The sequence below is a fragment of the Ornithorhynchus anatinus genome, chromosome 21 (assembly GCF_004115215.2).
Source record: "Ornithorhynchus anatinus isolate Pmale09 chromosome 21, mOrnAna1.pri.v4, whole genome shotgun sequence".
Taxonomy (NCBI): Eukaryota; Metazoa; Chordata; class Mammalia; order Monotremata; family Ornithorhynchidae; genus Ornithorhynchus; species Ornithorhynchus anatinus.
In genome coordinates, this window is record NC_041748.1 from 3,550,231 (window position 1) to 3,563,170 (window position 12,940).

Consider the following 12,940-nt stretch of genomic DNA (forward strand, 5'->3'; position numbering starts at 1 on the left):
CCCCCCCCCCCCAACCAAAGAACTAATCGCTAGCGGGGAATGATTAGCGTTATTTATATCTAGTGTTTTGTGAAGATACCCGTTTGTTGCTTAAAATCACACATAAAGCCCCTCAAATTCCCTCTGTCAGCAGGTCAGAAGTGCTCTCGCTAGCTACCCACGAAAAGCGCGCTCGGGAAAGTCACGTCTCTGATGCTCGCGGCAAGAATTAGAACCATTTCGAGAGGGAGGTGGGTTAGAGGAAAAAAAAACAAACCAGACAGCCAGTGGGGAAACCGACCACTCAACTGAAACGGCGGCGGTGCCTCGACGGAAACCGGGGAACTGAACGGCTAAAACCGGAGGTGTGAGTAAACTGTTTTCCATTAAATTTTTTGATACAAAGGCAAAACACAAAAATGGACTCTATCCCCGTGGGGTTTTACACTCCTTCCCTCCAACAAGGTACACTGATAAAATGCAGTCTGCTTCATGCATACGTTTCCTCTGATTCGGATCCGTCCTTTAAACCCTTCTCCGGCGTTCACGCTCCGTCCGTCCGCTCGTCTACGAGACCGACGCGGAGAAGGAGGCGGACGTGTTGCCCTTCTCTACCGTCCCCACCCGGGTTACTGTGTTTCGGCTAAACACCCCTCCTCCCCACCCGCCCGCCCCGAGCCCTTCTCGCCCCCCCCCCCCCCGCCCCAACCCCCCTCACCCAAAAAAACAAAAGAGCATAAAAGTACAAGCAGTAATAGACAAACTGGCCCGGAAAGATAAAATGCCCTCCCCAAAGCGTACGTCCTCCCTCCCACGTGGGCGCAACGCCGGCGGGCGAGAGCCTCCCCGCTCCCCCGTATCCCTCCCCGCCGGCCGCGGGGACGGACCGGCCGGCGTCGGTTCGTGGCCGGCCAGCCGGCCGGACGTTGTCGCCTTCTTCCTTCCGCTCGCCCGGTTGTGTCCCGGGCCCGTGAGCGGACTGCTGTCGCCCTTTGACCTCTCATGAGGGTACTCGGCCTTGGCAGTGATCGGGAGGAAGGTTGCCTCTCAACAACTCATTAGAAAGGTCTTTTTTTTTCGTTTGTTTTCAATATGAAACATTTTTATATGGTGAAGTCCAACCCCAAGACCTATGGCTTCAGTCTTCAGACCCTAAGAAGTGTGACTCCACTCGAGATTGATTAGCAGTCCGGCGAATGTATGACATCACTTCAAAATTATGTGGAAACCATCACCATTTTCAGCTGCAGGAAAAGAAAAGTTACACTTACAAATGCGGCTTCGCCCTTCTCCTCGCCAGATCTTCTACCGGGAGCGCGTTCCCCCCTCTGGACCGTCGTGTCAGGTTTGACGCCCCCGCACCACGTCCGCGGGACGGAGAGGTGGAAGTGCCGGGAAAGCAGGTACTGTACTTACTGAGTGCTTACTGTGTGCACGGCACTGCAGTAAGTGCTCGGGACAGTAGCGGGGAGCTGAGGCCGGAAGGCAAGACCACAGACCGGGGAATTAATCCAGGAGGGTGAGAGGGGAGTCCCGAGAGCCCCCCCGCACCCCTAAGTGCCCTGCCAAATGGCTGTTGGTTGTTAGTCTGTACCGAGGTCCTTCTGGGGCGGGTGTGTGTTGGGAGGGGGCTTTCCCCTCTGCCCCCCTACCCTGCTGGAAGGTGCTTTGGCTATTTCCAGCAAGGCCCCCCCCCAACGAAGCTCGTAAGTACTCACTGCCCGCAGCCGGGGAGGATTCTCTTTCCCGGGAGGGACAACGGGGCTGCTCTGAGAAGCAATAGATGGACTTAGCAGCCATCCGGGGCCTCTGCCCTCCGAGCGAGCTGGAACTCAGCCGGGAAGGAGGAAGTCTCAGGTGATGGAGCGAGTGCCTTTCGGGGGCGGGGGGCAGTGGGTAAAACGAGTTCGGCGCCAGGGCAGGAGCTGGACGACAGGGTCGCCGGGTCTGCTTCGCTTGCAGCCCAGCCTCCGGGGAGGCCCTTACCCTCGGAGAGATTCAGTCCCGGCACGGGGGGCTAGCGGGGGCCAAGCCGGCAGACCTCAGCACGAGGCTCGGGCGGACCCGAGCTCGTTCACCACCGGTCCCGAGGAGGGGCCCCCGATGCTGTGGATTTGTTCTTCTCCCCCTTTCGCAAAACCGTTTCCGAGGAGTCCAGCTTGTCCAGCTCCAGCTCTCCACCCCGTCTCCCTTTCCTGCCACTTCCTCCCTAGTCAGCCCCGCCGGATGCCCAAGAAGCTTTACCTTTCACCGTGGCGAATAAGAAACAACTCTCATCTTGAAAGTTCTGAACCATCTAGAATGACACAGAGCAAACAGGAGGAAATATCATTTGCCTGCCTTTTCCTAAATTCATGAGAAAAAGCGGAAGTCACGAACACTCCCCGGGCACGTCTGTCTTCTCAGAAGAGTAGAGAGCGCCACGCACCCTTAACCCGCTCCCCTGGAGTTGATGATCACCGGGAAATACTAAGTCCTGAAGCAGTTAAAGCAGCACTTTAGACATCTACTAGAGAATTGCAAAAGAGCCGCAAAGCTCCGTTGGTCTTTTCAGATCGTTTCCCCCGCTTTGATTTTCTCTAATTTCAAAATGGGGGTTCCTCACCCAACCCTGGATACCAGCGTCTGTGAGCGCCACGTTTTCTGAAATCACTTCCCGGAGGATGAGGGGCTGGAGCCAGCGCCCTCTGCGATCTCACCGGTGAAACCCCGACGTCTAGCACAGAGTTAGTGGCCAGCCCTGAAGAGATCGTGACGGCCGAGAGGCACTGCCCCGGTGGACCTTTCGGCAGAAAGCGATTCCGCTCCGAGGGGGGCGGCCACGGGCGAGACGTCGGTGTAGGGACGCGGTCGCGACTTTCCGAGCCGGGGTCCCGGTTCCGAGAGCTCCCGCTCCGCTTTCCTAACACCGAAGCCGTTCTGGGGGAGACGCCGCCTGGCGCTCGTCTGTTTCACGTGCCCCCCTCCCGCCCCCAGAAAGGCAAGTCCCGCGTCAGCGGGTGCTGGGGCTAAAGAGCGGCTCGTCTGTCTCGCCCAGTCACGACAGGGAAGCGTCAAACTCCAGAGCGGGCGAGGAGATCCCTTACCTGATCGCTGACGAGAATGTGGATGCCGGTGGGACCTTGCCTGTAGACCTGGTTGATCTGGTGCAGAGGAATGTTAAACACCAAAGCCAGTTTGCGGGTCACTTCCGAGGCTGCCATTTCCTCCAGGTAGATGGCGTGGTAGACTGAGGTGACAGAAGAGAGCGGGGTTCGGGGTGGAAGGCCGGGCGCTCCCCTCCCGACCTGTCCGGACGGCTCGTCGCCCCCGGATGTGTTTCGCGCGGTCTGCCCCTCGAGAGATTGAGGCACTGCCCTTGCCTGGCGTGACCAGCCCTAACGACGCACGATGTCTTTCCCCCGGGGAGCTCGACTTTCTTCGCCGGAGGCGGGTCGGCCTGCCTCGGGTCAACGGCCCGGGCACATAGCCGCACGTGCCCATCTGTCTCCCTTTTAGCGCTAAATGGCCTCTCTCCCACCTGTTCTCCAAGCTCCCCACTCTCTCAGGGGGCAGGTCGGGAGGGGCGTCTCCGCTCTGTTCGAGAAGAGCGTGCCGAGTGACCGCCCTAGGAGGAGACACCTTAAGGGCCGACGTGCCACCTTCTCGGGAGAAACCATCGGGGCGTGCGCTAAGCCGAGCTAGGCATTTTTTCGGCCGGGAAAGAACAAAGGGATCAAGAAACATCGTGGGCGCAAAGCAGAGCTAGGCACGGAGCTGGAGACGGTGCCCGTCTCCCCCCGGATCGCCCATTCGACCTTCCTTTCTCCCCCGTCCCCCTACGGCCCCCAAACACGACGACAGCGGGGCTTCGCTTCGGGCACGTTCGCGGCCCTCAAATGGCAAGCCGGGCCCGAGCGACCCGCTTTTTTTCCCAGGGCGGCGAAACGGAAGCTGAAGGGATATGGCAGCAGCGTCTCGCTTCCCCGACAAATCGCGGTGCCACCCGAGTGGCCGCGGGCAGGGCCTCGGCTCCCCTCCCGCCTCTTCCCGGCCGGGCACACGTACCGTAGAGGGAAGCGTTGCTGGCGTCGGCCTCTCGCTGCCGCTCCAGTGGGGCGTTGCTGCCGCTCCTCGACTGCTCCCGGCAGACGTAGATGGTGAGGCGGGGCCTGACCGACCTGCAGTCAATCACGAGGGCCCCCACTGTGAGCCCGCGGCGGGGGAGGCGGGGGGTGAGAGAGGAAGGGAGGAAAGAGGGGAGGGGGCTGCACGTTTCACTGCGTTAACGAGGTATTTTCACGAGAATCCCTATGAAGACGCACCTGCCGCCAACTAGCGCAGGCGGGTGGACGGGAGAGGGGCAGGGACCCCAAAAAGCCAGCGCGGTACACCGGTGTGGGCCATTTGGAACCTCCCACCCCGGAGATTCTGGAGGTCCCCTAATCCAGAGCTTGGGTTTCTTGGCAACTAACCCAGGCGCCTTCAAGAACTCGGTACTGCCCAGGTGAATTTCTAACCATCTTACGGTCCACCCTCCAACTCATCGGTGGCCGCGTCGTATCCCGCGAGGCCCGCCTGAAGGTCGGCTGTGGGGCCGCGACCCTCCTGGCCGCGGCCCCCGACCTCCGAGCGGAGCGCGCGCGGCTGCTTCGGGCCCAAAGGCTCCGGCGGCTCACCGGGATTTCAGTGCGTTGTAGAGCCGGATTCCGTCGGCCGGGCCGCAGATCTGGACCAGGTCCTCTCGGGTCAGCTTTAATAAATCGGCACCTGGAGAGAGGGAAGGTCAGAGGACCGGCCGGGTTCGGAACCGGGGCGATGAGGGGGGGGCGCCGCCTGGGTCGAGGGCGGCCCTGGCCCCGGCCCGACCGCCCGTCGTCACCAACCGTTCACCCGGGGGTGACCGGAGTGACTCGCGGGCGCACTCGGCCGTGACCCCGCGGCCAGCAGTAGCTGTTGTGGAGTCAGGGAGGACAAAAGACCCCGCTGGGGAACGCCACACGTGTGGAAACCATTCCGTTCACCTGATCCGGGCCAGTCGCCGCTGAGGGGCTCGAGGCTCCCGGAGAGTTTCGGGGGAGCTCTCAACAGGCCGGTCGTCAGCGGGGCCCTCGCTCGCTCAGCCCATCCTTCCCTCCCTGCCTCCCCCGCCGGCCGCAACTCCCGGGGGACGCACCGTCCGGCCCGCACAAGGGGCGGTGGGAGGAGCGGAGGGACCCCTCTGAGCCCTTCCCACACGGACGGCGGTTCAGGCCGAGTAAAACGCTTCTACGGACCTTGTTTCCTCACGTACCCCTCCACCGACCCAAGACCGAAGGCTTTGGTATTTCGATCTCCCCCAACTCTCACTGCGAAGAACCTGATTTGGCTGGAATACGGTCAACAGACCAGGGACCGAGGGTGGTCTACGCTCCAGGGGAGCCACGGCCCGGTATTCACAGCTGCGGGGCAGGGGCTCGTAACGAAACACCAAGGGCCACCCCCACCCCCCTCATTCTCAAGGCCAAGACAACCCCCCTCAGGGGGGTGGGGGTGGGAGGAATCTGAAAGTCATACCTGAGAAATTGGAAAAAAGCCTTGCGTACGTCGAGAACCTGTGTTTGAGCAGCCATTGCTGAGTTTCCTGGATCGTGGCTGAGGGGTTAAGTTGCTGCAAAAGGGAAAGCGCGGAGAGAAGGCGGTCAGTAAAAGGTGCCAGGAGAGACGGGTGCCCGGGCGCCCGGCCGGCTGACTCTGCAGCGGTGTTTTAGAAGCAGCATGGCCTAGTGGAAAGAGCACGGGCCTGAGAATCGGCGGACCTGGTTTCTAATCCCGGCTCCGCCGCCCTTTGCCTCTGGACCTCAGTTTCCTCATCTGAAAAGGGGGATTCTCACTACTACACTGGGAGCCCCAGGTGGATCTTTTTACCTTGCATCACCCCAGTCCTCAGTAAAGTGCTTGGCACGTAGTAAGCGCTTAACAAATACCACGATCATTTCGCCTCGACGCCAAAACTGGGCCCCCAAAGCAGGGAGGGCCAGGCTGCTGGGGGGGACCCAAGCTCGGCCTTGCCACGGCAGGGGGCGGGGGGGTTTACTCACTTCTCCAGAGCCTTGCAAGATTCCATCTCCTTGATGATTTGGGGAGGAAGAGTTGCTGAAAGAGAAGAGGAAGAGAGCGACCTTAGTTTTCCACCATTTCTCTTCAGTCCTTTACAGAAGGACTGTAAAGCCCAACCCCGCTTCTTCCACCAATCCACCAGGCTGGGACCGAAGGACTGACCGGACGCTGCGGCTGTCCGGGAGGTGACGACGGTCGACCCAGGTTTACGGTCGCTGTCGAAACGCCGGGCCGACCGGCGAGATGAGGGTCAGCCGAGGTGCCCGGCTCCTCCGTGACTACAAATCTGAGCGGGAGGCGACTTCCCGAGGACAAGTCGCCACCACGGCAGGGAACCAAAATCAATTTATTCGGCTTCCCAAAAGCAAAGTAACTAAACGGAAACGGTGGCAATAAGGGGAACGCCTCATCTGCGCTGGGTTGGATGACAACCGCATCTGGCTTTCAGAGAGACGCTTTATGATTGTTGCCCAGGAAGAAAAAAAATCAAGGCAATTCAGTGTTTTGTCTATAGATCTCCTGGCACCACTGTCAAAATACACTAACGACAACATCCCCGCTCCTTCCTTCCTCCCCTCCTGTGACTTCACAGATCTGAGAAACCTGATTTCTGTTTGGGAGCCGAATAGAGATGGCCCTAAAGTATCAGAGTTCTGGATCCCACACGGCTTTTTTTCCCGTCCCAAAATACGTAGCCCAGAGGAGGGAGGGGGGAAAAGAGTGATCGCACTCCACTTCCTCTTTAGTTTTCCCAATGCCTGGCAAGGCAAAAATATAACTCTGAGCGACAGCGATGTCAAACAGAGGAATAGATAGTATATAATTGTTTGGTCATAGTACAGTGAGGATGCCTACTTGGAACAGTGAAAATGATCACCCGGGCTAAATTCCACAATCTCCTCCGGGCCCTTGTAACATAAACCGATCGGACAACGCCTGGGGAACTTTTCTTTCCGTTAGGCGACCGGCTCCTCGTGCCACGCTTCCCTACCCTACCGTAGGTTGCCTCCGTAAAACATGTTATAAGAGGGAGCTAAGGTAAAGGGCCTCATCCAAGACCAAGATCGCTCAGGGCACGGCCCAAACCGGCCTCGAGAATGCCAAGAGTAAACACGACAAAGAGTAGCAAGCAAGGGATAATCCAGCTTTCAGCCTCGCCTGGCCATTCCATTCACACACCCTCAATCTCCATTCACAGGCAAGGTATCACATTCAGCTAGGACTACGACTCATTCAGGCCAGCTGAAGCGGGCAAAATAGGATGCAGAAGGATCACCGTCATTAAAGGGTCTTTTTTTTCCCCCTCTCCTAACTATTCACCAAAAGAGGCTGCAATTTTCTGGTCAAAAATCTTCCCCAGGAAATTATACACCTAATGATATTAAAAAGTTAATGGAAATTTTCTTCGGGGCTGGGGGGGCGGGGAGAGGAGTGGAGATAGCCAATCATTTATCAGTAGATACTTTCATATCCGCACCCTTCTCCACTCCCCTATCAGAGCCTAAGTTCCCTGAGGGGAGGGAACGGCTCGGTTGTTCGTTCTGTCCTTTCCAGGCGCTCGGTACACTGCATCCCGAGGGTGCTCAATAAATACTATTAATACCACTATAACATCTCATTTTGTGTCAATAAGTTGAAGTTGGGGTACGGTTATTACTGAGCAACCCTAACCTGCAACTGAGCGATAATTTCCTATCGGTTGACCTGCCCGGGCCTTCCCTCTCCCCGGTGATAGGACGACACCAGACTTTTCATTTTACGCAGGGAGCTGCCCACCTTAACCTCGGCCTGGCCTTCCCTCCCCGCCCCACATTCGTACATCTTGGGCTTCAGACCGGAGGGGATACGCTAAGACTTCACGGGCGTTTGCAGGAGGTGGGGGAGGGGGGAAACTCCGTTGAAGAGAGCTTCGATTTTTTAAAGAAAAGGAGAGAGCAGAGGCCTGGGAGTCAGAAGGACCCGGGTTCTAAACCCAGCACGGCCACCTGCCTGCCGTGTAACCCCGGGCAGTTCACTTGACTTCTCTACGTTTCCGTTATTTCATCTGTAAAATGGAGATTAAGACTGTGTGGGACACGGACTGCATCCAACCTGATTACCTTGTATCTACTCTGGCGCTTAGTTCAGTGCCTGGCACGTAGTAAATGTTTAATACCTTTTTTCTTAAAAAAAAAAAAAAAAAAGCAAGAGAGAGAAGACAGAGCAGGGCACAGTCTTCCGATTCATCTTCAACTATGTCACCGGACAGTCACTCACCTATCTGGGACACTGTAGGTATTGTGTTGAGTAGAGGTAAAAGTAGGAGTCGGAGTAGGACTGCTGTTTACATAGGTTGTAGGAGTATCAGGCCACGGAGAGCACTGAGGATGAAGAGATAAAAATTACTACTAAATTGGGAAAACCAAGCCAGTCGCTTCCAACACCCTGAAGCAAAAGCTCCCCCCCGCTAACCTAATCCAGTTCAATTCTGGCCTTCTAATTTCCACCACGCCCAGTCCCCGGACCCTCGCTTCTCAGACCCGACCCCAGATGAACCAGCCCCGCTTATTCCCGCTGGGCAGAGAGAGCCCCCACCGACAACTATTTAGCCTTTAAATTCTCTTCAGGAAGACACGATGAAGGCCTTGATGATGGAATCGCTAGAAACGTGGGACCAATTTCAGGTATCGAATAGCTACGCCTTCTCTTTCCGTCACACCTCGCTCTACCGCCTCCCACAGACCTCTCGGATGCCCTCCGAGCACCGCCGCGAGGCTCAGGGGACCCGAGAAAAACTACAGCTCGGAGAGGCGTCGGGTGATCTGGCTCGCAGGCGGGTCTCTGTTACTTCTGGCTGGGGGCGGGGAGGGGTCTCTTTCACTTGGCCCGGCTTCCTCGCGGCGCCCCATCGCTGGCTTCCGTCTGCCGTTTCACCGCCGCCCAACCTCGGGTTCCTAACTCTCCCCGGCTAAAGCTTCCCAGACGAAATCGGAAAGGGGCGCCGTCAAAGGGAGCCAAGTGCGCGGTGCCAACCGACCCCGATCGTTTCCCGGGTGGTCCCTAGCCAAGCCCGAAGCCCTCGGCGCTTCGGATTTCGCGCGTTAAGGCTCGGGTGAAGGAAGGTGAGAGGACACAAGGCCACCCAAATCCGCTCCAGACCATCGGGCAGCGATGACGGAGCCACGGCCCGGTCAGGACCGGGCCGGCCACGCCAGGAGGGACTCAGAGGAGACGGCCGGACGTGAGCGCCTCGAAGGCCTTCCGAGATTCCGTTCTGCACCCGGGGCGCTACACCATTCGGGGCAGAACCCACCTGTCGAGCCGAAAGAACTGAGTAAATCTGTGGTACATCCAATCCAGAGACGCTGCATCAAATTCTTTTAAAGCAGTCAAGACCCTTGGGATATGGCCTAAGGCTTCAAAGAAAAAACGCCCGTGAGCTCTGTGCGGCATACTCAGCGAACCCTCAGCCGAGGATGGGAATCGTCTCTCTCTCTCGAGAAAACCTGAAATGAGGTGGTCTCGGAGACTGACGAGTACCTGGCAGAGTCACCCCACGAACCAGGCCTGAGCTGAGCGTTACGTTGTGCCCGCAGGGACGGGAGCTGCGGGGCACAGCTTTGTTCTGTCACCTGGCTCACTCCCGGGCGGGATCGCCTACGATCCCCTTCCGGTGTGCCCGCTCACCCCGAGCCCTGCTCACTTCTATCGCGTGTTGCCTCTCTTCAACCCCCCGTGCCCTGCTCGGCCAAGCTAGCCTCTACCGGACACCCGAGGCGTTCTTCCTACGGCGAACGGGGGGCAGGACGGCATTCGTCTGCCCGCTGCCCGAGATCTCAAACCCCTCTTTGACCTTTAGTTGCTGCAGGGAGGTGTTGCTGCCTCTTCCTCCCCCCGCACCGGGCCACAACGCACGGATGTGGGGCCCCGGGGCCGGCCGGGGAGCTCAGAGGCCGAGCCCACGCGGCCTCGCCGAGGGAATCTGGCGCCCGCCGCTGCGACCGTGGCCAGCCCACCCTACGTTCGGCTCAACGTTCCCTAGGGGACGGCAGCGATCCGGCCACAGTGGTGACCGTCGGCGCTCACCCCGGAGTTGACACACTTCCAACTCCGTGCAACAGGGGAACTAACGGCAACCCAAGACGTTTCGGAACTCTCTTGGCCTAAACTAAATTCGAAGCAGTGCGGCCGAACGGGGAGACCACAGGCCTAGGCGTCAGAAGAACCTCGGTTCTAATCCTGGCTCTGCCACCTGCCCGCTGAGTGACCTTGGGCAAGTCATTTCACTGCTCAGTGGAAAGAGCATGGGCTTTGGAGGTCATGAGTTCGAATCCCAGCTCTGCCACTTGTCAGCTGTGTGACTGTGGGCAAGTCACTTAACTTCTCTGTGCCTCAGTTCCCTCATCTGTAAAATGGGAATGAAGACTGTGAGCCCCACATGGGACAACCTGATTCCCCTGTGTCTCCCCCAGCGCTTAGAACAGTGCTCTGCACATAGTAAGCGCTTAACAAATACCAACATTATTATTATTATTACTCTGGGTCTCAGTTCCCCCACCTGTGAAACGAGGATTAAGACTACGAGCCTCATGTGGGACAGGGACCGTGTCCAACCCGAATGGCTTGTATCCACCCCAGCCCTTAAAACAGTGCCTAGCACAGAGTAAGCACTTCAATGCCACTATTATGACTATTATTACTAATCCCAGAACCAGATCAGTGTGGAGACTGCAGTTTCGCGGTTCAGGATCGTCAGGACCGCTGGTTAGGAAGGCCCGGTTTTTCTCAATATGCAACAGTGACAGTCTCAAGAAATAAAGAAACCATGTAAAACTAGAAGCCCGTAGTGGGCAGGGAACGTGCCTGCCCACTCTGCTGTACAGAGAAGCAGCGTGGCTTAGCGGAAAGAGGCCGGGCTTGGGAGTCAGAGGTCGTGGGTTCTAATCCCGGCTCTGCCACTTATCAGCTGGGTGACTCTGGGCAAGTCACTTCACTTCTCTGGGCCTCAGTGACCTCATCTGTAAAATGGGGATTAAGGCTGTGAGCCCCGCATGGGACCACCTGATTACAATGTATCTACCCCAGGGCTTAGAACAGTGCTCGGCACATAATAAGCGCTTAGCAAATACCGTCATCATCATCATCATCATCATCACAGTATTCTCCCGAGAGCTTAGTACAGTGCTCTGTACGTAGTCAGGGCTCAAAAAATACCATCGATGATGACTGGAAAAAAAAAAGACTAGAAAATTCAGGCACCACATGGTGAAGCTTCACACCCCTGCTGCCTTTGATGTTTCGACCGATAAGCTGAATGTGAAACGATCCCGGTGCACTCGCTACGCTCTCTCACCCAGATCGTTGGGGGGAAAAGAAAAACATCAAGGCCGTCATTTCATTTTCTTCCACTGCCTTCCTCTTCAGCTTGCTATATCCGAGCCCAGAGACTCCCAGACCCCTCCGTCTACTTAACGGTGCCAAATCCCAGCGCAGTGGGGGGTGGTCACTGATCCCCGGGGACTAGAAACCCCAGAGAGAGAAACCGTCCATCGGGACGTACGAGGCGAGGCCAGGCTGGGTGGCTCCGCCGCTTGAGACCTGTGGAAATAGATCCAGCCTGGGTGAGACAGGCAGGCAGGCAGGCTTCAACAAAATCAGAAGCAGCCCTGCCGAGTGGAAAAAGCCTCACCGGCTTGCCGGGTGACTCGGGACGAGTCACTTAATTTCTCTGGGCCTCAGTTGCTTTACCTTTAGAGGGGCGATTAAACACTTGTTTCTTCCTCGTCCTGTAAACTAGGAGTCCCGTGGGGGACAGGGACTGGGTCTGACCTGAATTTCTTGTATACGCCCCAGCGCTTGGCACGGTGCTCTGCAAGTAAGTGCCTCACAATCACCACAGTTAATTGGTAAGGTATCACCCAAATCCTACCCCGAGGCCTACTAAGCGTTTGGTGTTGCCTGACACTCTGCTGTCGATGATGGAATTTCAACTCCGTTTTAGACGAGCCTCACGTAGCCCCTCTCGGGTGGTACGACTTATCTAGTTACGGTGGAGGGGCAGCGTGGCCTATCGGGAAGGGCACGGGCCCGCGAGCCGGAAGACTGGGTTCTAAACCCGCCCCTGCACTTTTGCCTCTTTTATGACCTCGGGCGAGTCACTTCGCTTCTCCGTGCCTCGAGTCTCCTCGTCCGTTAAATGAGGACTCGATATCTGTTTTCCCTCCTACCTGAGACCGTGAAGCCCCGTGTGGGACGAGAACTGTGCCCGACCCGGGGACCTGGCCTCGTGCCTAACCGATGCCCTGCCTCTTCGGGAAGGCTGCCCGCCTAAGCGAATCCTGCCGCTTTCCGAAAAAGAATTGACATGTACTCTGCTTTCCTCAGCAGGAACCGGGGATGAGCTCTGCCTAGACCCTCTAGCCTCTCACCCAGACCAAACACCGTCGGGGAGACACCGGGCAGTAAGCAGCACAATACGGTTACCTGGGAGATGTGAAATCCCAGGCCACCGATCGCCCGGATTGGAGAAATCAAAGAGGATAACGGCTGTGGGCTCCGTCTGACCCACTTCTCTGGCTTAACTGGGCCAGCCCAGTCCACGAAGACTCCGGCTGCTGTATCGGAACGGCCTGGAATGAGCAGCGGCGGGCCGGTGGAAAGAGCACAGGCCCGGGAGGCGGAGGACCTGGGTTCCACCCCGGCTCTGCCAACTCGTCTGCTGGGCGACCCTTGGGTGGGTCACTTCGCTTCTCTGAGCCTCATCTACCCTGTAGAACGTGGGGATTAAGACTGCGAGCCCCATGTGGGACAGGGATTATGTCCAACTTGATTATCTTGTATCGATCGCAGAGCGTAGCCCGGTGCGTGGCGCGTGGTGAGTGCTTAACAAATACCATTCAAAAGA

At 57.6% G+C, this 12,940-nt stretch overlaps 1 protein-coding gene and 1 long non-coding RNA gene across 5 annotated transcripts in view; one reads left to right on the forward strand and one right to left on the reverse strand.

Annotated features, from left to right (window-relative positions):
• Positions 1-29: 29 nt before the first annotated feature.
• LOC114806152 lies at positions 30-12,795 on the forward strand. The gene is made up of 3 exons (XR_005661250.1): positions 30-346; positions 1,096-1,382; positions 12,421-12,795. It is a non-coding gene; the product is annotated as an uncharacterized LOC114806152 (long non-coding RNA).
• The window catches only part of UBP1 (upstream binding protein 1), a 56,278-nt gene continuing 44,375 nt past the window's right edge, over positions 1,038-12,940 (reverse strand). For all 4 annotated transcript variants that reach the window (XM_039915070.1, XM_039915069.1, XM_029049454.1 and 1 more), the window contains 8 exons: positions 8,314-8,417; positions 6,039-6,093; positions 5,515-5,608; positions 4,638-4,728; positions 4,027-4,139; positions 3,066-3,208; positions 2,224-2,275; positions 1,038-1,223 (listed from right to left, as the gene is read on the reverse strand). In XM_039915070.1, the coding sequence (XP_039771004.1) occupies positions 1,186-1,223; positions 2,224-2,275; positions 3,066-3,208; positions 4,027-4,139; positions 4,638-4,728; positions 5,515-5,608; positions 6,039-6,093; positions 8,314-8,417 (690 nt within the window). In that variant the 3' untranslated portion in view covers positions 1,038-1,185. The remainder of the gene's footprint in view (positions 1,224-2,223; positions 2,276-3,065; positions 3,209-4,026; positions 4,140-4,637; positions 4,729-5,514; positions 5,609-6,038; positions 6,094-8,313; positions 8,418-12,940) is intronic.